This window comes from Bufo bufo, chromosome 1, assembly GCF_905171765.1.
Source record: "Bufo bufo chromosome 1, aBufBuf1.1, whole genome shotgun sequence".
NCBI classification, from domain to species: Eukaryota; Metazoa; Chordata; class Amphibia; order Anura; family Bufonidae; genus Bufo; species Bufo bufo.
Genome location: NC_053389.1, coordinates 592,323,403 through 592,346,714, shown reverse-complemented (window position 1 = coordinate 592,346,714; position 23,312 = coordinate 592,323,403). Strand labels below are relative to the sequence as shown.

General features: G+C 44.3%; 1 protein-coding gene across 10 annotated transcripts in view; it reads left to right on the top strand.

The window, feature by feature from the left end:
• AHCYL2 (adenosylhomocysteinase like 2) overlaps positions 1-23,312 on the top strand; it is a 115,473-nt gene that overhangs the window by 69,022 nt on the left and 23,139 nt on the right. The window contains exons 1-5 of one of the 10 annotated variants that reach the window (XM_040413482.1): positions 3,907-4,099; positions 12,628-12,739; positions 18,760-18,888; positions 19,957-20,057; positions 21,137-21,239. In XM_040413482.1, the coding sequence (XP_040269416.1) occupies positions 4,043-4,099; positions 12,628-12,739; positions 18,760-18,888; positions 19,957-20,057; positions 21,137-21,239 (502 nt within the window). In that variant the 5' untranslated portion in view covers positions 3,907-4,042. Of the gene's footprint in view, positions 1-3,906; positions 4,100-10,632; positions 10,778-12,627; positions 12,740-18,744; positions 18,889-19,956; positions 20,058-21,136; positions 21,240-23,312 lie in introns of those variants that run through there. The other 9 variants (XM_040413480.1, XM_040413478.1, XM_040413470.1 and 6 more) reach the window with 9 other exon arrangements.

Below are 23,312 nucleotides of genomic sequence, written 5' to 3'. Positions count from 1 at the left end.
TTCATTTTTTTTTTGCGGATAGGATGCGGTCCCTTTCATTTCAATGATTCCACAAAAAATGCGGACAGCACACCGTGTGCTGTCCGCATCAGTATGTCTGCTCCGCATCAGTATGTCTGTGTTTTTTTGCGTATCTGTAATTTGTGAACCGCAAAACACCTACGGTCATGTGCGTGTAGCCTAAGGGACGGGAGAACACAGGAGAGGTGAGAAGATACTTTGTATAAGAGACAGGGGAGAACTGATTATCTATCACCACTAGAACACCCTGCTTATCACTTATTTTCATAAATAAGGGCCTTAGATTTATAGAACATAAAATATATTTGATTACCATTTGTAAGCTATTCTAAATTTAGATGTAAGTTAATACATTTTACCATAAAAAAATGTTTAAGATGGATTTGGTACTTTTCTACCGATTTACCGACTCCTGCCCGGACACCCAAAACCAGCTTTGATTTTAGAGCCCCATGGAATGGTGTGTATAACTTTAGCTTGTTCTTGAAGTTGTTTGACCACCCCTTTCTTTGTAATTTATGGAGAGGTTACCAGGCAGTGTTGATAAACTGCAGCTGGACTATTCTACAAATCATACTTCCGGTTGCATGGGAGACCATTTCTTAATACTGTTTAGGTCCCCCTTTTACTACCAGAACACCCCCTGCCCCTTCGATGTTTGGAGTCCAAGATCTCTAAAGGGGTTTATGGTTTTTGGCACCAAGATGTTGGCACTCCCAGCGCTTTGTAGGGCACTTAAGTACAGATACCTTTTGTGGCCATTCAAAGCATTCCTGAGAATTTGGTCTTTAAAGCAAATGTGTCGCCACAAATGTTATCTGCCAGTTAAAACCAGATAGGGACACATCTCCTTTTTTTCTAATCTGTTTTTATTTTCTAATTGTAGATTTTTTTAATTCTATTTCCTGAACTTTATTATGGGGGCGGCCAACTTGCCTAAACTGTTCTGAACAGCATTTACACAGCATTAAAAAGATTGCTTTACAGTAACCCCATTGTCCATAGACACAATGGTCAGGAGGGGACCCTATTGACTTCTATGGGAGAGTTTTGCCACGCTCTGTGACCTGTGCCGAGGTCATTGTACAAGGGAAGAATAGATGAGCTTTAACAATCACTTATTGTGAATGGTGGATCTTGTCTTATGTATACAGAGGTGATATAATTACAGGCCGGATTAGAATCGCAGATAAGCAGATAACTGCAGTAACGTGATCTGTACAGACCAACAAGTGGCGCCTATTATTAGGGTTAGTAGCCAGTGCAAAAACTGCAGGATTTAGTTTTTTTGTTTTAAAGAGGACCTTTCATCAGGCTAACTCTAGTCTAATTATTATCCTACCTTTTTATAGGGTGGCCCACACTGATGCCATGGCCCTATTATAGCTAAATGATAAAGTACATGGAAGATATACTATATTGGACTGTAGTATTCAGGGTATTGCTGTGTTGGCACTTTGCGATAAATAATGGGTTTTGGGTTGCAGTTTGGGCACTCGGTCTCTAAAAGGTTCACCATCACTGGCCTAGTATAACCGAGTCGCCTCATTATAATATTAGGCGCCAAAATATACGGGGCCAACAGCAGACAAACGGGGGGTTCTGTAGAAAAAGAAAGTGCCATGGCATCAGAGGGGGCCGCCCTATAAGGTAGGATAATAATTAGACTAGAGCTAGCCTGATGAAAGGTCCTCTTTAAATATAGATATTGCCTTGAAAATTAACACATTTTAAAGAAAATTGTATTATGTTATTTTTAAACGTAAAAACGTGATTTAAACAATAGCTCATTTTCTGATGACCCATTCCCTTTTAATCCTTGTAAGATAAATGGCATTTGCCTTGAGGGTGTGCCTACTTCCAGCAGGTTCTCCAGGCCTCGCATGTAAAGCCTCATTCACACGTCAGTGTTTCACGGATGTGTGCTGTATGTGTTCTCCACGGACAGCGTGGACGGATGCAACACAGATGCCATCGGTGTTGCATCCGTGTTTCACGGATCATGAAAAAGAGATGCGTTGAAAATAATTTTATGGTTGTTCAGTGTCGGTGACACACGGGCTCAACACGGATGCATCACTGACCACCTGATTACGGATTTGAGCACGGACGTGTGAATGAGGCTTAAGGCCTCCCCCTTTGCCCTGATTGACAGCAGCCACCTTTTCCGACCTCACACCTCTGCTTGAATCCTTGCTGAGAACGCACCAGTTGTGTTTGGGAGACTTCGGAGGAGAGCTGTGACGCTGGAAACATGGGGTAGGACTTCCATGGAAGAAACCAGCTCACCCCACAGATGCTTCATCTCATGCATGCATCAGATTAAGTATGGTGGTCATCTCAAACATTACGTTTTTCAATGTACGTATGATATAAAGGATAGGTCATCAATATAAAAAAGACGGACAACCCCTTTAACTTCAGTGATTTGTGATTCCATAGCTCTTCTGTGGGATCGGATCAGGTAAACTACCCTTTACTCCTTGTGTGCATGATTATACCGTAGGGTCCCATAACCCTGACGCCGTTTCACCAGTTGTCCTGTCTTGGACCACTTTTGGTCAGTACTAACTGCAGCATTTTAACGGCGTCTAGGCAGCTGTTAAAAAACGGTCCTATTGATTTCAATGGGGCCCGTCTGGTCGTGAAAACAGACAAAAATAGGACACGTCCTATTTTTGGATGGACGCTATTCACTGGCCATTAAAAGAACGGCAATGTGAATCGCCCAGAGACTTTCATTGGTGTTAAAAATGGCCGTGTGCATGAGGCCTTAGGGGGGAGTGTTATCTCCTTATGCCAGGCTTTGTGTTTGCAGCCTTTTAAACGCCATTGGAACAATTTTGTCACAAGTTTCTGCACTTCCCTTGCTGCTTTTCTGAAAAGTGAGCACAGTCAGGGCAGAGGGGTGTAGCCATCGTTATCATCTTTTGGCATGAAAGAAGGCCGAAATCTACGGTAGCTGTTAGGATTTCGGACACCAGCCACTGCACCTAATATATGGCTAGGCCTGCCCTCTCCATAAATTTGGCAGATCATAGACAAGTATTTTTCCCCTTTCTGCTATGGCTAGTTGGTGTATGACTGCTGCGTTAGGAGACTATATAGTTTTCTTCTGGCAGATGGAACTGAAGTAGTGCCCATTTCCTCAGAAGTAAGGCTGCTTTCACTCGCGTTTGGTGCGGATCCGTCTTCTATCTGCACAGACGGATCCGCACCAATAACGCAAACGCTTGTATCTGTTAATAACGGATCCGTTTGCATTATTCATTCAACAAAAAATAATGGAGCCATCTTGACTTACATTGAAAGTCAACGGGGGACGGATCTGTTTTTAATTGTCAGTGAAAAACTGATCCGTTTGGCTCCGCATAGTCAGATGGTCACAAAAACGCTGCAAGCTGCGTTTTAGTGACCGTCTAAAAAACGCAACGGAGACCAAACGCAGCCAAATTGATGCATTCTGAACGGATCCTTATCCATTCAGAATGCTTTGGGGCTGAACTGATCCGTTTTGGGCCGCTTGTGAGAGCCTTGAAACGGATCTCACAAGCGGACCCAGAAACGGCAGTGTGAAAGTAGCCTTACCGGAGACTAGGAGGGGCAGGAGTGGAAATTCCCTCCAGGTGCCTTCTTTCAGATAGACATAGTCACATGACCCCAACAATGGTGTAACAAGGTACCGGATACAAAAGGCAAAGGGAGTCATCCAGGTTCCTTCTTTGACCTTGATGGAATTTGCTGCCCTTTGTGGCCAGGGATTGCAGTGAGTCATTGTGTCAGAGTATTGACTTTTCAAAGTGCACATGCTACCAATAGTGTAAGGGGAATGTGAGATAGTGCTGGGTGTGAGGAGGGGCCTGCCAGACGTCTCGGGATCTTGGAGTATAGTGGAGGTTTTGTGCTCGGAGGCAGGCTGGATCCCACTAAGCTCCTGGAGTAGCTGCCCCCGACTCTGAGCTTTTCTCATCTACTCCTCACATCGTTTTGGGTAAGGGCAGAGATTTCTGCAGGTGAAGTCATGGAGAGGACAGAGAGCACGCAAGACACCACGGCCTTTAATATGCCCGACTGGATGGTAAGCATAGAATTGATGTTCGACTAATCAAGCTGCATGCAAAGAACTTGTATTCCTTGACATCAAGTGACATCATATTTTTGGGTAATTTGAAAAAATTATGTAATGCCAAACATTAGACTCTGCTGTTCCCTTGCATGTAGTGTGCAGTGCTCGTCTTGTATAGGTTCCTATAGGTGTGTGGAGGTGTCGGTGAATGCCTTGTACCACAGAACCACTTTATCTTCATTTTGATAACGTTATCACAGTGTACTTTGAAAAGAAAAGGAGTAGTGTGTACTTAACCTTGTGTTAGAAGCTTCATATTCATAGGTGACCGCGTCCATTGCTGTAACTTTTTTTTTTTTCTTTTTTCAAAAAGCTTTGTTAGGGTCCATTGACCCGTCTGCAAAATGGGTCCGCATCCGTGCCGCAATTTCGCGGAACAGGTGCGGACCCATTCATTTTCAATGGGGCCGGAATGTGCTGTCCGCACTTCCGTTCCGCAAAAAAAAAATAGATCATGTCCTATTCTTGTCCGCAATTGCGGACAAGAAAAGGCATTTTCTAGGAGAGTGCCGGTGATGTGCGGTCCCGCAAAATGCGGAACGCACATTGCTGGTGTCTGTGTTTTGCAGATCCGCAAAACGCATACGGACGTGTGAATGGACCCTAATCCTGATTATTTTACAGGAACTTCCACCCCCCACCAAAAAAGTTACCTTCTGAATGACTGTAGAAGGCATCATTTTTAGATTTAAAAAAAAGAGGGTAGGTTCACACCTGTATTCATTGACTCTGGTAGTCTGTTTTTGGTAGTTTGTTATGGTATCCAGCATAATGGGGAACTGCCAGGTCCCCAAATGGAATAAGGCAGATTTTTTTGTATGCAGGTTTTTTTTTTTTCTGTGTGTGTTTTTTGTCCCTCCCCCCCCCCAATCAGAAAGCTGGCAATTTATGTTGGAAACCCGTCTGATCCCATTATAGTGAATGGGGATCCTTGCAGTGTCCAGCTGTGCCGGATACTCTTCTGTCGGAACAGAACACTGCCAGATCTGATCATTCACCCTCAGTTCTCCACTGAAATCCACCCTGAGTGACAAGACTATGGAGTAGATCGATCACTGGTGGGGGATGCGGAGAGCAGGCCTAGTCATAAAATTCGGCACCTCCTCTGCCAGCCTGTGCACCAGAGTGAGATCTGCAGCAGCGTAGTCGGTGTGAGCGACTTTCTTATGCAGGAAAACTGGTGCAGTGAGATAAATCTCCCCATTTGAGCTCAGTAAGGATCCAGTTACTTTCTACATATAAAACTCTATTGGGGGGGGGGGGGGGGGGGGGCACACTTGGCCATTGGCTGCAGCAGGTCGGCAGGGTTATGGCCACATGTAGCCTCTGCAGCCTAGCAGGGGAGAGGCATAATGTAGAGCAGGGATCAGCAACCTTCCGCACTCCAGCTGCTGTGAAACTACTACTCCCATCCTTGATATAGAGCCGTTGAGTGTATATGGTTACAGCACGCTAGGCTTGACCCAGAAGTTAAGTGTGCATGGTTAGGGTCTATCTCCTGTATTTTCAGAGGAAGTACCTCTTTTTTATGGTGTACTAGCTGAAGGGCCCGGCTTCGATCGGATATATTTAATCTATTTCATTTAATGTTTGAGTGTGTTGTTAAAAGATATCAACAGTATCCACTAGAACAGTGACATCTACAGCACCCCGCCCCCAAAACAGTGACCTCCACAGCCCCCCACCCCTTAACACTGACCTTCCCTCCCCACACAGTGCCCCGTCCCTTAAAATTGGACCTCCACAGCAGCCCACCCCCTTAACTTTGACCTTTACAGCAGCCTTCCCCTTTAAAAGTGAGTTTCACAGTGACCTCCACAGGGGCCCGCCCCCTTACCAGTGGCCTAGTTACAGGTCATGCAGAGACGCACAGCATTATAAATTGGTATAATGCTGTGTGCCCCTGAGAAACCATCAGTGTCGCAGGGCACGCTCGTCTGAAACCAGCCTAAGGGTCCATTCACACGTCCGTAATTTGGGTCCGCATTCGTTCTGCAATTTGCGGACCCATTCACTTTCAATGGGGCTGGAACGGATGCGAATCTGCCTTTTTGGGATCCGCATCCGTTTTTTCAGGATACATTTTTTTCGGGATCCGCAATTCCGTTCCTGAATAAAATAGAACATGTCCTATTCTTGTCCGCAATTGCGGACCAGAAAAGGCATTTTCTATTCTAGTTTCTGTGATGTGTGGTCCGCAAATTGCGGATCGCACATTGCAGGTGTCCGTGTTTTGCGGATCTGCAAAACACTTACGGACGTGTGAATGGACCCTAAGTTGTAGTTCAGCGTTCTCCTAATTGGGATGCTTGATATCCATTTCACAAATGATGCTGTACACACCTCAATCATCTCCAGGACTTTTCCTGTGCATCTCCCCCAACATCAAGACTTCTCTATTCAGGAAATACAACCTACAGTAATCCTGCGGCCACTACAGCCCTACCCTCACCTACTGTCTCCTTCCCTTGTAGATTGAAAGTGCTCTCACAGCGCCTTGGGATTAATAAATAAAAAGCCATTACTAAATTAGGTTACAGGGAGAGATGATCTTTCGATGCTGAATATTTATTAAAACTGGCTCCAATTGGGGGAAAAATAATATGCGATACTTGCCTTATCGCTTCCCCACTGCTCCCATTGCAATGTTTACTGGTGAACCACCTCAACCAATGATTGGCATTCCCATGGGACCAGGAAGTGGGGACCGGTGGCAACCTGGGTTGGGCTACTTTCACACGCGTTTTGTGCGAATCAGTCATGGACACCATTGAAAGTCAATAGAGGACAGATCCATTTTCTATTGTCAGTGAAAACGGATCCGTCCCCATTGACTTACATTGTGTGTCAGGACGGATCCGTTTGGCTCAGTTTCATCAGACGGACACCAAAACGCTGCAAGCAATGGAGAGTGAACTGATGCATTCTGAGCGGATCCTTTTCCATTCAGAATGCATTAGGGCAAAACTGATCCGTTTTGGACCGCTAGTGAGAGGAAAGCCAAAACGCGAGTGTGAAAGTAGACTAAGTGCTGGAACGGGAGCAGGGGGGAATATAAGTGAGCTTGCCTTATTTTAATGTTAACACTAAAAATTAAAAATAAATGGCTCCTTTAACCTTCCTTGAGCATGTGTTACAATGGTTGAGCAGATTTTGGGGGAATGTCCCATCAAATGGCTTTGGCTAGTAGAAGATTTTTGGGGGGAGGGGGGTAGTCTTGGCTTTCCTGCAAAGAAAGTTTATGCTCTGGGGGGGTCAGATTAGAGGTATGGAGCTGAATGACATTGTATTTACCATAAAGTATGTGGGAATGCAGAGGAGGAATGATTTAGTTTGGCTTTTCTTATGGATTAGTCTCCTGGTAACCTGTTTTATTGATCCTCTAAACCGCTGAGAACTAAGGCGTAGAAGATCATTATGTGAAACCATGTATGTCCTGAAAGTGAGAGGAATGACCTACTTCTATAGAGGTAATCTGAGATTCAGGATCAGGAGATATAACGGGTAACGCTGGTGTGTTGGCCCTCCCTTGCCCCTGGTATATGCTTTCTGTTACTGGTCTACCCTAGGACACATTTCTATGGCTTCATTGTCTTGTTGAAAGCCAAGCTGGAGGATCAGGAGCACACAGACTAGAGGAGAAGAAGGCTCGTCCCATATCGCTGCTAGTTCTGGTTCTTGCGTGGTATATCTGTTTTCTGGCCCGGCTGTATGTGTGGATAGAAGATCTATGCTCGTATACAGAGGGACTGTCCATGTGTGAGGAGATGTGCTGAACAGTCCTGTCCTGAAACTATCAGACATTCTTACTAAGATCACAAATGGGAAATGGATTTGGGGTGCATTGCTTTTATAGATGAAAAGCTTTCTGAATGCCTGCACTTTCCCATTAACTGTCCTGTGTGCCTGGAGGTAGGACGTTCAGTCTACTAGAGACTAATATTTCTATGCTTGGAATGAAGAGCTTAGTGCGGATATTTATCAGTGTGGTCGTGTAGTCTTTCTTCTATGTGAAAATCAGGATATGAGTAAGGCCTCATGCACACGACTGTTGTGTTCCGTTCCGCAAAATGGGGTTCCGTCATCCGTTTCTGTGTGTCTTCCTTTATTTTTGGAGGACCACCAGACATAAAGGAAAGTTAAAAAAAAAAGTCTTGTCAAGCTTGCCATGCAAATGATAGGAAAAAACGAACACGGATGACAATCTTGTGTGCCTCCGCGTTTTTAGCGGTCCCATTGACTTGAACAGGTCCGCAAACCGTTTTCCGCAAAAATAATAGGACAGGTTATATATTTTTTTGACTGACTGGAATCACGGACGCGGATGGCAAACTGTGCATTAGCTGAGTTTTCAACGGACCCATTGGAAGTCAATCGGTCCTCAGAAAATCACGAAAAACGGCACAACGGACACGGAATAAAACGGTCGTGTGCATGAGGCCTAAGACTGTGAATAAGCTTGTTTAAGTGGGTTCTCCTAGTGAGGAGCTGTAAGGAGAAGATGGGCAAATGACCCACTGGGACAGGGCTCCGGAGTGTGGGCCTTAGGGCAGAAACATGGGAAATGGGTTAAAGGGGGCGAGAGAAACAGCATAGCACAGCCCACTTGGCTGTTTCTCTGCTACCAACCACTTTTGGCCATCACATCTAGACAGCATGGGCTAGGTGCTCACTTCTGGAGACGGGTGTGGGTCCCAGAGGTGGGACCTGCATGTATCAGACATTTATGGCACATCCTGCCCTAGCTTGGCAGTGAGGTGCAGTAGTCAGTTGGGCTCGTTATATTGAACTGTATGTGTTTGTGTTTACACCACTGTGGTCTCATTGTACATTAAAGGGTGTTTTTCTGTGCCACTTATTCTCTTTCTTAAAGGGAACCTGTCACATTGAACATGGTGTCTGGGCTGAAGACCACATGTAATAGAGTAGCAGGAGCTTAGCAGATTAATCTATAGTTTGTGGGAAAAGGTTCAGTAAAACTTGTGTTTAATACATTTATATTCCTGTTCATTCTGGGCTTTGAAGACAAGGAGACGGTCCTATCAGTGACTGACATCCTTCCCTCTATGACTATGTATACAGAGCTAGATGTCAGTCACTGATAGGACCGTCTTCTAGACTTCAAAGTCCAGAATGAGCAGGAATTTAAATGTATAAAATACAAGTTTTATTGAGTCTTTTCCAATAAAGCTATATATGATCACCGCCTCCTGCTCTACAACATGATGCCTGCAGATTACTTAGCATTTTCCTGGGGACAGGTTCCCTATAACGTACACAGTAGATTTGATTGCAGCCATGTCATAGATCCTGTGTTATTGTTACTGCTTGGTTCGCTTTGTCAGAGAGATCATCTTAAGCTGGCCATACCATCCGATAGCTTCTCTTCCAATTCCACATATTGGCGTGGTTGAGGTAGAGGGCAAAAATCTGCTGTCAGAAGCCAAACATCCTGCAAGATCTGCCTCTGGTCAGTCCGCAGGCTGTCATATATAAGATTGTTACCCAGTTGTGGTGATATAGGTAGCATTGGCTGTATGCCCAGCTTTAGACTGGTATTCTCGCATTCTTTGATGCCTGGATTTTAAATGAAAGGGATTTTAAACCTTAATTGATAATTAGGCGGTTGGTGACCAGGGTTGGACTAGGGTTCTTTGGGCCAACCAGAGGAGAATGATTGTGTTTTTTGGGCCACAGGAATAAAGTCTAATAGTTTTGATTCAAAGATGTAGACCCCAGTGGAAATTTATTGTCTCCCAAGACAACTCCAAATGTTTTTTTTCTCCTTGACTTTTGCGGCCCACAAAGGTATTATAGTCTGGGCCTACCGGAGGATCCTCTGGTACACTGGTGGGCCAATCCAATGCTGCATTGGACACCTTGTGGGCATGTAAAATTACCAAGGGTCGCTCAAGACATGGATTGCCTTTGCCGTCCAAGCACTACCTTGGCATACTTGTGCGAATCAGCTGGAGAGCCCATTTACACAGTTAGGTTTGTGATCCCTATTCTTAATGTGAATGATGACCAGAAATCTAGCTGTGTGAACATGCTTCCATAACGGGAGATCTGTTAGCCGTGGGTTTGTTCTAGTAGAGGAGATCAAGTGACCAGCTCTTTCCAGTGCATTGTATTTGGTCATGAGAACCATTAGCACATGTTTATTTGGTAATATGACTTATAATTGGACTATCCTAGTGTCGTAGAACAGGGTGAGGATACCCATTTGTAAAGCTGTGCCTACCTGCAGGCGTCGTAGAATTAACCTAATGCAGAAGCTAATTACTGAGAGCCCATAAAGTATTGATGTCTACTTGGTCTAGGCCTTGTAAGGACCTGCCGTTAAGAGTTTGAAGGTTAATGTGTCTTGGTGTAATTGCCTATTAAACCAAACTATGTGCTATAGTGAATTCTGGAATGTCTCATTAACTTGGGGAGTGGGAGGTCCAATTTTGCCCAAACTGAGAGATAATGCAGGGTGAAACCAGAACTAGCAGGATCTGGGATATAAAACATGAACTCACTGTGCCCAGGTCTTTTACAAAGATGTCTGATTCTTGGTGGTCTCTCGGGATGCTGAATAACCGAAAGAAATACAACGTCAATGGTGACGCCGAAGACAAATCTCAGGTGAGGGCAGCGGTGAAGACCTGCTTACCGGGTGCTTTAGTAGCCACATCCGGCACGGTTCAGGTTACCTGCTAGAAATGTTAGACTTTTTCCGTCACCCGTACAGACTTTTCTTAATTGTTATACAATACGTATATTTGCTTGAACACATGAGGACTTTTATGGAGCCAAGGGCAAATCTACAGCTGTTTATCACCTAAACCTGGTTTATGGACTTGCTAGACTCTGAACCCTTATCGTAGCAGTTCTTTGGTTGGTTTGGATCAATCCTAAGCCTTCCATATGCTTACAGCCGACCCTCTGGATCTCTCCCATACACCTGCACCTTCTGTGCTCAGCCAAGCATGCAAGTGTTCTTAATGGAATCATCTGAGATTTGGGAGGCCTCCTTACACTTTAGATTGGCTGATCCAGCAGGTTTCCCTGGCCTTCATCTAATGTGTACAGCCACATAGAGCTGATTTCTCTGTCCAGTTTTACTATAATCTAGTTGGTGGAGTAGATGTATTCAGTAAAGATTGTTCTGTCTGAAATCCTGCCGCTATGTGCTTCAATGAAGATTAGAGCCAAAACTGAATTAGATTTGCCACCTATTTTTGACTCCACTTCAAAATGGCACCCCCCCCCCCCTTACAGGATGTTGTTGAAAGGTATTTTCCACCATTGAAGTTTAGGTGCGTTTGGGCTCTGTTCACGTTGCGATTTGCTGCCGTTTTTATGCTCTAGGATTTTCACTTCTATTTTGGCAGAAGAATTGTAGCTATAAAATGGTCTGCAAGTGTGTATTCTGCACTCAAAATACAGAAGTACAATGTGATGTCTGTGTAACGGGCTGCATTGACATACAATAAATTGAAGTCATTTTGTATGTCCATTTACATGTGGATTTCACATTTTAACAGTAGACTAGGTGAAATCCACTACCATCGGAAGCAATGGATCTGCTGGGAGCTTTTGTCTAAGTGGCAGCTATATAAATCTATGACCGGTTTCAAGTGTAAATGCACCCATATTACGGGTACAAATCCGGCTTGATGGAGTGTAATAAAGTGAACGAACATAGTGAACAATTCCAGTGATGCTGAGCAGAATTACTTTTTTTAACCACAATTTCTGGTATCTTGAAGTTCCTATTATCCTCAGGATATGTCATCAATATGAGATCGGTGGTGGTCCACCTCCCGGCAGCCACACAGATTAGCTGTTTGAAGGGGTCGCAGCACTCGCATGTCCTCTTGACTGTAGCGGCAGTGCAGCGTAACTGCTCGTTCCATTCATTGGGATGATGATGGGTCATCGGTATAGGACTGCACAACCCCTTAAAGGAGTTATCCGCTTTTCACTATTAATGATCTATCCTCAGGATAGGTCATCAATATTAGATCAACAGGGGTTCGACTCCTGGCATCAGCTGTTTGTAGTGAACGCTTTTATGAGAGCTGCCTTCTCTGCTCGGTTTACCTGCTCGTCGCTGCAATTGCAGTGCTAAGCAGGTGTAATTACAAGTAGGGCGTCTCCATTCACTTTTATGGGACTGCTCTGTAGTATTCACTTGAACAGACTGGAGCCGTCCCATAGAAGTGAATGGGGATGCCATACTTGTAATTACACTGTTCGTTGTCTTCAGCGAGCAGGTAAACAGCAGAGAAGGCAGTGATCGTACAAGAGCCGCTTTCTCTTCAAACAGCTGATCTGATATTGAATAGAAAAAAGTGGACAACCCCTTCAAGGGTCTGAGCTTTCTGATACCACTACATTTTACCTTTAATACATAATATAGATACTGGTTTATTCAGCTGTGAACTGTAAAATGTTTCCATAGATTCAGCTTCTCCTTGTATTTATCGCAGCAGATCCAGTTTGCGGACCAGAAGAGAGAATTTAATAAACGCCCAACAAAGATTGGACGGCGCTCTTTGTCTCGCTCTATATCCCAATCCTCAACTGATAGTTACAGCTCTGGTAAGTGGAAAAAACTAATATTTGTTGCCCTTACTGAATTATACATTGTGGGCTGAGATCCATCTGACCTCTTCCATCTGACAAGCAAGGTAAGCCTAAAACACCGTCCACTTCCAGTGAGCACACTGTCAGGTTTACCTCTTTACTAATCTTGTGGGCCTCATATACTGATAGCTTAAAGGAATATTCCCATTATAAGCATAATTGCAGGATTTTCCATAATTATGTGATTAATGGCCAGTGCAAGTTCCTTTCATCTTAGTAGCATGTGATTGGTGTCATAAACACCAGTGCAGGCAATTTTTACTGTAGATGCTGACCACTTAACTCCCTAGATGCTGCGGTCAACAGCGGCATCTAGGCAGTTGGGGAGACAGCACTCCCTCTGCCACTATCGACCATGGCCGCCAGGGGGTCTAATATAGATCCTAAGGTCTGCCATACTTGTATGTCTGGAAATACGTAGAAAAAAAGTCCAGCTCAAGCAATCAACCTGGATCACCCTCGTGCACGGAACAGGCAGGTGAGCCTCAGTAGCATAAATTGTAAAACAAAGTTCCAGCACTCACGTTTTCTTTGGTAGCTAAAATCCTCGTCTTTATTCAGGCAGTAGAAAACAATGTACAGGACATGCACTCACTAGTGTAGCAACATTGACGCGTTTTGAACGAAGTTCTTATTCTTGTTTCTACTGCCTGAATAAAGATGAGGATTTTAGCGACCAAAGAAAACCTGAGTGCTGGAACTTTGTTTTACAACTTATACTTGTATGTCTGTTAGACTGTGCCAAGTAGATTGCCTGTACAGTGATAGGCTATAATGCTTTGATATACAAGGTATTCCAGTGCATTATAAAAACAATGTTCCCTACTTAGTAAAAAAAAAAAAAAGTCAAAGCTTATTTACAAAAAAAATTACTTTTTCCATTTAAAGTAGTAAGAACCACACATGCACATACATCTGATACCACACCATGCTTCCCAGAACCTACATAATGAAAATGTAATTTAACCTGCCATGTGAACGATGTAAAAAAGAAGAAAAATGCGCACACACAAAAATATGGATTTCTTTCTTATTCACCCCCATCCCCAAAAAATAATAAATGTGATTCACTCACATGTACCCAAAAATGGTACCAGTGGGAACAACATCTCGCTCCACAGAAAAGAAGCCACACAGGGCTGCATCAAAGCAAAAAGTTCTGGCTCTTGGAATGCGGCACGATAACAAGGCATGCTATTATTGTGCAAAAGTAGTAAAAAAAACAGACGTGTACATATTAGTATTGCTATATTCATACTGACCCATAGTATAGCAGTAACGCGCTAGCTGTGCCGCACAGTGGGCGTCGTAAGTTTAAAATGCCAAAAACAAGGGGGAAGAAGGACATTGCCAGACTGAGGAGGCTTGGATATTATCGTATGAATATTGAATTGCCAAAGAAGGAAACTACCACTACACGAAAGACGTCTGGTTTCAAACACAAGACCACGTGTATCCAGCAGTTCGTTTGGCGCTAAATTCAAACTTGATCAAACAGCCCTTGAGACCGGAACCTTAAACTTCATAGAAAGCGGACCGAATCGAGGGCCTACAGTCCAGCCAAAAGACCACCTGGTAAGACTGTGCATACTCCATTTAAAACTAAGCGATCGCTTTCCAGCCAAATACAGCGGGACGCCGCTGTCTGTATGAGCAGGTGGAACGTCGTCTTATATATTATCGACTTCCATCTGTGTTTCGAATTTTGGTCACCAAATGAATGTGTGTTGAGAACTGGTCATGAGCTGGCACTTATTCAGAATATTTGGTAGAGATCGATAGTTCCCATTTGTGACTTCTTATTTCCAGCAATTTTTATTGAATATTTTTATTATCGAATATCTTACATCGAAGAACGTTTATCGAATATTACCATCGAACATTATTATCGAATATTTATGATCGCCTACCTTTTCATGATCATTATTGCTTTTAGGATCGGAGACCTCACATTATTGCCTTTTAGATTTTATTTGATTATTGGGATCTGTATATGCATGTATGTTTTTATTGTTTTAGCTTTCATGACGTTACCAAGTTAAATATTACTACCAACTATTGCTGACATTCTATTGCTATATTTGTGATATTCTATTCATTTATCTCATTCAATAAAGATCCCTTTACTAATAGAGAGTGCCCCACTACTATCTATTTAATGTACAGTTATGTGCACATGCCGTAATTAAGGTGGGAATACCCCTTTAAGCTAGCAAGCACTATAATGTGTGCGTTTTAACCGCTAGAATAAGCTCCGTACACAGTTACTATTATAACGGGCAGACCGGGGATCGTAGGAACGCTCTGGGTCTCCAGGTTGAAGGTGGCAGTTTTGTGCCTATGGCTGGAGCGCATAGGGCTGTTTTATTGGTAGAAGGAGATGGCAGCACTGCTGTGTATGGCCTACGTCTGGAAAAATGGGCCCTTTCTCTCCTAAAGCTGGGTCTACATTTTTTTGTAATCCATGCTTAGTCTCTGGACAGGCAGAAATGTCGGAATGTCCCCCTCACGTTTAACACCAGACAGAATTGAAGTGAAGGGCTTTCTAACATGATGCTGGTCACAAGATCTGCCTTTTTATTCCTTCTGACCGAAATCCACTTATAACTGGTTGATCTTTTCTGACCTGGCCTTTCTCTCTTCATTCCCATGCAGATATTCCGTCAATGTCATTCCTTTTATTAAGCACAGATTTCTAGGGCTTTAGGTCAACGTGGGAATCTAGCCCGGAAAATGCCAGGCTCCTGTCTCACAGGGATTTGCAGGTCGGCCTGTGCTGCTAGGCAGAGCCCTGCTGAGGACTGGCCTTCAGGGAAATATTTCTGTGCACGCCCTAATCCCCGCTCATGCAATTTAATCTGCTGCTCAGCGACTTGAATCCACCTCGTTTGGTTTCATACTTGGTGCAGTATGGTAGTCTAATTGAAAAGGCCATTTTCCTAATTTTATTTTTCTATGATGAGCATTTCTACAGACACATGCAATTATGGCTATTCTTTTTTTTATCACATACACCTCCTTTTTTTTTTTTTTTAATGCCATGCTATATTTGACTAAATCAGTGAAGGAATGGAGCCTCCAACACAGGCGTGAACAAAGTCTAGTTCTCTGAAGTGGTGTGATGACCACTGGGATCTAGGGCGATGAAATATTTCCAAGCTGGCACAATGGACCACCACAACATGTTATAGTAGTTGAGTAGCTGCTCGTTCCTCTCTCAATCCACATTACAATAATGCCCTAGACGGGTTTCATGCATATTGTTTTGAGGTGTGTTGGTGGCATTTTTGGGCCAGAGAGCTATGGCAAGATGTACCTGTAAAGTCTACGACAGAGTATTGAAGTCTGCATAATTATTTTTTTTTTTTTTTTTTTTTTGTACTTTCACACTTGCGTTTTTCTTTTCCGGCACTGAGTTCCGTCCTAGGGGCTCAATACCGGAAAATAACTGATCAGTTTTATCCCCATGCATTCTGAATGGAGAGAAATCCGTTCAGGATGTCTTCAGTTCAGTCCACTGAACGGCGTTTTGGACGGAGGAAATACCGCAGCATGCTGCGGTATTATCTCCGTCCAAAATTCCAGATCAACTGCTGGAACGCCGGATCCTGCATTAATTTACATTGAAATGTATTAGTGCCATATCCAGCATTAAAAATACCGCAATGTCGGATCCATCCTTCCAGTCTGCGCATGCGCAGACCGGTAAAAGTTTGAAAAAACGGATCCGTTCTTGCAATGCATTTGGGAGACGGATCCGTATCCATCTACAAATGCTGTCCGTTTGCATGCAGATTGCCGGATCCGGCAGGCAGTTACGGCGATGGAACTGCCTGCTGGATCTCTCTGCCGCAAGTGTGAAAGTAGCCTTAGACATTTTTGTGGTCGGGGTTGTGTATGTTTGTTTTTTTGTTTTTTTTTGTTTTTTTTAAAAAAAAGCAGTCGGCAACCTTCAGCACTTCAGCTGAAACTACAGTTCCCAGCATGCTCCATTCATTTCTGAGTTTTCTGAGAAAAGCAAATATGCATGCTGGGAGTTGTAGTGTCGCTACAGCCGGAGGTTGCCTACCCCTGCTCTAGGATATGCTATAGATGTCAGATTGATGCGAGTCCCAAATTTCTATTCATTCCTAGTCCTGGCTTAAGTGACCCCACTCTTGCCCAGGGGCCACTTAATATGGTGGATCCGGTGATCTCTACAATGGGGGACACCCCTTTGCTGGTTTCCCAAGATCAGCTGTTTTGTTTCATTCATTTCTCTGGGAGTTCCATACAAAGGCAATAAAACAAGTAATTGCCCTGTTAGACCCTTAAAGAGATCCTGTCAGCTCTCCTGTTTATTTTATCAAATACTTATATTTCCTATAAGAATATAGAAATAAGGGATCACATAGATCAGGGCTTGACAAATTTCTTTGGAATCTAGGAGTCAGCTAAAAAAGTTAGGAGCCAGGCGGAGCAGCGTCATAAAGCCCCCAATAGTGCCCTTCCCCCCCCATCCCCCAAATAAAAACGTCTACATAGAGCCACCCAATAATGCATGCCAGTACATAGGGCCCCCATAGTGCTCCTTCCCCTCTTCTCCATAGTGCCCCCCATAATGTGCCAGTATATAGGGCCCCCATAATGTGCCAGTATATAGGCCCCCATAGGGCATCCCCTCTTCATAGTACCCCCCCATATTGTGCTAGTATATAGGGCCCCATAGTGCTTCCCCTCTTCATAGTGCCCCCCTATATTGTGCCAGTATATAGGGCCCCCATAGTGCTTCCCCTCTTCATAGTGCCCCCCCCCATATTGTGCCAGTATATAGGGCCCCCATAGTGCTTCCCATCTTCATAGTGCCCCCCATATTGTGCCAGTATATAGGCCCCCATAGTGCTTCCCCTCTTCATAGTGCCCCCCATATTGTGCCAGTATATAGGGCCCCCATAGTGCTTCCCCTCTTAGTGCCCCCCCATATTGTGCCAGTATATAGGGCCCCATAGTGCTTACCCTCTTCTCCATAGTGCCCCCCCCCCATATTGTGCCAGTATATAGGGCCCCCACCCCCCTTCTTGCCACAGTATACTATAAATAACAAAAACAAGAAACTCATATACTTACCTTATGCTGCTGTCAGCGATGCGATGCAGGCCTCTTCCGGCCTGTGTCCCGCACTGTACGCCTGCACCGGCCTCTGATAGGCTACAGGCACTAGGCCTGTAGCCTATCAGAGGAACAGGCAAGGGAGACTCCTCTCCCCTGCTCCTCCGCACCATTCATCTGTATCGCTGTCCTGAGGCCGGCGATACAGATGAATATATGGAGATGAGCGCTTCCACAATGGAGGCGCTCATCTCCACTCCTGCTTCCTCCGGACAGAACGGGCCCCCCTCCGGCACTCCGCACCAGTCGCCCATGCACCTTTTGAAAACGGGCTGACAAATACCCAAGCGCCAGGACCAAATTCCTGATCGCCATGGCGACCTGGCGCCTGGGATTTGTTGAGCCCTGACATAGATAATGGTTCAGATTCATTTAGAGATAAAATGGCATGTATGCCTTCATTCTACTATATTACATAATGTGCAAGTGTCTAGACGGTCTACCTGCACACAAGAGAGCCTTAGGTAGATGCTTGTCACATAAGAAACTAGTGCACGCTTTAATATTCAAATACAGTTTTAGGGACATAAGGTTTTTGGTTTTTTATTCTTTTTGTTTAAAGACCTGATGCCTTTTTCCTACACATCACGTACCTTTTATTTTATGACGCATTAATTTTAATGGAAAAGTCATGGATATTTTGTAGTTTTATCACCATATCATGATACATGTTCATTCCCAGTAATGATTTGGGAGCGGACATGGATTCCTTAGTGTATTTGATTAGTAGAGGTATTAGCCGATCAATAGAGTTGGACTATATTGTTCAGATATCTCTGAACAGACATCACGATTATATCCTCTTTCACTAGCTGCTTCCTACACAGACAGCTCAGATGATGAGACCTCTCCGCGGGACAAACAGCAGAAGAACTCAAAGGGCAGCAGCGACTTCTGTGTGAAAAACATCAAGCAAGCTGAATTTGGCCGTCGGGAGATTGAAATTGCTGAGCAAGGTAAGGATGGTGGTCTGGATATCGTCCTGACATGGCTTTTTAAAGGGGTATCCCATGATTAATGTAAAAAAATGAAAATCAGACATCGTATACTACATGACGACAACCTGTCTCTAACCAAGCTAGAACCAGCCCTGTACCTCACATGGATCCAGAGATCTCCATTCATTGCTCTGCTAGATTTATATCAAGATGGCAGCTCAGGGGGAGTGTCTTTTCTGCTGCACCTGGTGGCAGTTGAAGGCTTGAACTGAGCATGTGTGTCCACTTTAGTCGGGTGGACACAGAAATTAGCTGGCACTATACAGATAGATTTCATTGTATAACTCAGTGGCTATACTAAATTTGGAATTGCATGCAATTACAGAAGTATCAAGGTGCTGGTTTGAAAAATGCTGAATATTTTTTGTGGGACTCCCCCCTTTAAAGTAACACAAAGAGTATAGAAAATAAGAACAGATTTAGGGGATGGCAGCAATTCCCGACGCCAGAACACTGATCTATCTGGACGTCTGGGTGCGTCAAATTTTTCTTTTTCCTCCCTGACCCATACATTTGAATGAATCTCTGAAGAATGGCACATTCTGCATGAATGTGGCTAAAAGCTATGACCCTGCAGTCTGGGAAGCACACGGACAGAAAGTGGCCCAAAGGGGACTGCCACCACTTTCTCATAATGTCCTCCTCCAGTTCTAGCCTTTGTAACATTCAGTCCAAACTGAAAAGTATTGGAAGCTTGCTCAGAGAGCCGTGCAGGCCCATACGTCGCACATCTACTGAGTATATTGCATGGACTTTATACTGTATATAGAAGATGTGTAGATCCCGTTAGCAGAACTTCTCATGTCACAGGTAGTCAGTAGTTGTCTCTGTGCAGGGATTTATTGGGAAATATTTAGCCACAATTTGTGTCTGCCCCATAGACATTGAATAGCGTGTAGCGTGGCTGGCCCATTCAAAATCTCCTCCACGTGAGGAGGAGTGGGGGCCTGGGGTAGGCGATGAATGACCATTATGATGCAACCCCCCAATCTTGCTCACATCACTATTTCTTTTTCGGTCTTGCAGAGATGCCTGCATTGATGGCTTTGCGCAAGAGAGCACAAGGAGAAAAACCATTGGCTGGGGCCAAGATTGTTGGCTGTACGCACATAACTGCGCAAACTGCGGTGAGTTGGGGCCTGGAGATTTGTTATTTTCTAATGGAATAAACTCTTGTCACGTACATTTACTCTGGTCTGTCTCTGAAATAGAGATGTTCACATCCTTTAGTGAAATATTATCCCTTAAAAAAAAAATATATATATTCTATTATTTTTCAATTACTGAAAAAAACCTAAAGATTACACATTTTAAGACCAAGTTCACGCGAGTCTAATAAGGACATACCTTTTTATTCGGGGAACAGACCTATGGTAGGATGTGCAGCTGTAATACAGGTGCAGGTGTCTCCTGTATTTAAAGGGGTTCTCCTGGCTTTTAATATTGATGACCTATCCTCAGGATAGGTCTTCAATATCCAATCGGCAGGGGTCCGACACCCTCACAGATCAGCTGTATGAAGAGAAGGTGCACAGTCTCCCTTCTCTCTTCCTGCTCAATTCTGCTAATGTCTATGGTGAGAAGGGAGATGTCACACGCACTGGGCACACCTTCCCCTCATACAGCTGATGGGTGGGGGTGCTGGGTGTCAGACCTCCGCCAATCTGATATTAATGGTCATCAATATTAAAAGCCTGGAGACTGTAACTTGTCTGTAACTTGTCCAGTATTGGAGTTGGTAAAAAAAGACAAACCTGGTTTACATTGTAGGTGTTTGTGATTTGGAACATGAATTCTGAGTAAGAGAGTAAATCCTGACTGAGTTCTTATTACTGCACTACTGTATGGAAGACTTTCTGCCGTCTAAAATAACTTCACAAAAACTGATGTAAAATTAGCATAACGGATGCTCCGAATGAAGGATCCAGTATTTTTTTCTTTCTATTTTACTGTTCTTCTGATGGATCTGAAGAATGGAAAACTGACCGGTGATGTGAACGTGGCTTTGGATATTTGCCACTATAACGTATCATTATATACTGCCATAGTTCATCAGGGTTAATCTTGCACCAATTCTTGCACTGGCAGTTTGAGTGTGATGGTAGCAAGGATGATTATAATTCCTGTGCATGTGATCACCACCTTCTGATGGATATTTAGTAATGATGGCAAAAGACCGGTTGGTTAAACTATTTTATTTTTCTAGGTCCTCATTGAGACATTGGGAGCTTTAGGAGCTCAGTGTAGATGGGCTGCCTGCAACATCTACTCTACTCTTAATGAAGTGGCTGCAGCCTTGGCTGAAAGCGGTAAGCTCTCAACACAGCGAATTACTGGTGACGCCCAGTTATCTCCTCCTACAAACATACATGTATAACCTTGATAAAGGGTGTATTAGACTATTGTCGGGAGGGAAGTGGCAATAGTCAGGTAGCTAGCGGAGGACACCGCTGCTATTACATGCAGCAATGTCCTCCGTGGCATGGGGAGGAGTGAACGCTATGCTAACATTCGTCCCCACTGTGTGCTGGCAGCAGATCGCCATTCCACAGTGCAATCTGCTGCTGGCACTATTGTGATTTTTCAGCATGTTTAAAAATCACAATTGCCCAATGAGCGATCATTTGCTCGTTCATTGAGCATTTGGAGGGAGTTTTAGGGCTCGTTCACACGACCGTGCCGTTTTTTGCGGTCTGCAAATTGCGGATCCACAAAGAAACGGATGCCACCCGTGTGCCTTCCGCAATTTGCAGAACGGAACAGGAGGCCTATTATAGAAATGCCTAGTCTTATCCGCAAAACGGACAAGAATAGGACAGGACTCATAATTTATGCAGGGCCCCGGAACGGAGCAATGGATGCGGACAGCACACAGAGTGCTGTCCGCATCTTTTGCGGACCCATTGAAATGAATGGTTCCGTATGCGGAACGCAAAATACGTTTGTGTGAACGAGCCCTTAGACTGTCAGATGATCGATAACGAGCCTTCATAGGAACGCTTGTTAGCAATCATCTGGCAGTCTAACACACCCTTAAGAGTAAACCAGTTTGTACATTACAGTGCTCCAGACAAAAAAAAAATGACCAGGAGCCATTGGCTCCTAAACTAAAAAATTTAGGAGCCAAATTAAATTTTTTAGTCGCCAAATTTAAAATGCATATAATAAAAAAAAAAAAGGACTTTGAGAAGATGAGACGCAGGTCACAGTAGTGAGCCAGCACTACATACCTCTCACATCCAGGGATATTTTCTGGGGGACAAGGTGACTAAAAATGGCGAATTGCGTGGTTTAGAGTTTTTTTTTTTCTGTTACGGCCTTCACCGAGCGGGAATATATTTTAATATTTTAATAGCTCACATTTTTTGGGACGTGGCGATATGTAATATGTTTATTCTTTATTGTTTGTAAATTTTATATGTAAAACTGGGAAGGGGGCCATTTAAACTTAGTATTTTGGTGGTTTTTTTTAGTTTTTTTTTAGTTTTTATTTAATAACCATTTCTTCCCTTAGGGACTAGAACCTGGATCGTGTCATCCCTTGTCCTATTCACCCTGATAGAGCTCTATCAGGGTGAATAGGAGCTCACATCTCCCTGCTGCCCTGGGCTCTGTGCACACAGCAGCAGGGAGCTGAACATGGCAGCCAGGGCTTCAGTAGCGTCCTGGCTGCCATGGTAACGATCTGAGCCCCAGCAGTGTAATCTGCCACTGCCACCAATGAAGGGGATGGGGACCCTATGGCCACCATATAACAATGAAGGGGGGGGGGGGGGAATTGAGAGGCTTTGGGGGGGGAGCACTGCGCCACCAATGAATGTAATTAAAAAGAGGACCTTTCGTGGGTCCAAAGAATAAGAACTTATCAGCAGGCTGCATAGAGCGGCGCCCAGGGATCTAAGTGCACTTCCTATTATTCCTGGGCGCCGCTCCGTTCGTCCTCTGTGGCCCCCGGTATTTTCAGCATTCAGAGGAAGGAGGAGGAGACGCCAGTGTCTCTCCGTCTCCATAACAGCAGCGCTGTCCAATCACAGCGCAGAGCTCAGAGCCAGGGAGGTTTTTTCTCCCTGGCTCTGAGCTCTACCCTGTGATTGGACAGCGCTGCTGTCAGGGAGAAGGAGAGACACTGGCGTCTCCTCCTCCTTCCTCTGAATGCTGAAAATACCGGGGGCCACAGAGGACGAACGGAGCGGCGCCCAGGAATAATAGGAAGTGCACTTAGATCCCTGGGCGCCGCTCTATGCAGCCTGCTGATAAGTTCTTATTCTTTGGACCCACGAAAGGTCCTCTTTCATACAATTGTCTGCAGCGGTATAACAGACCCGTCACCCGGCCTCAATAACAGGGCATGCGATCTGTGGCACCTGAGGGGTTAATGGCCG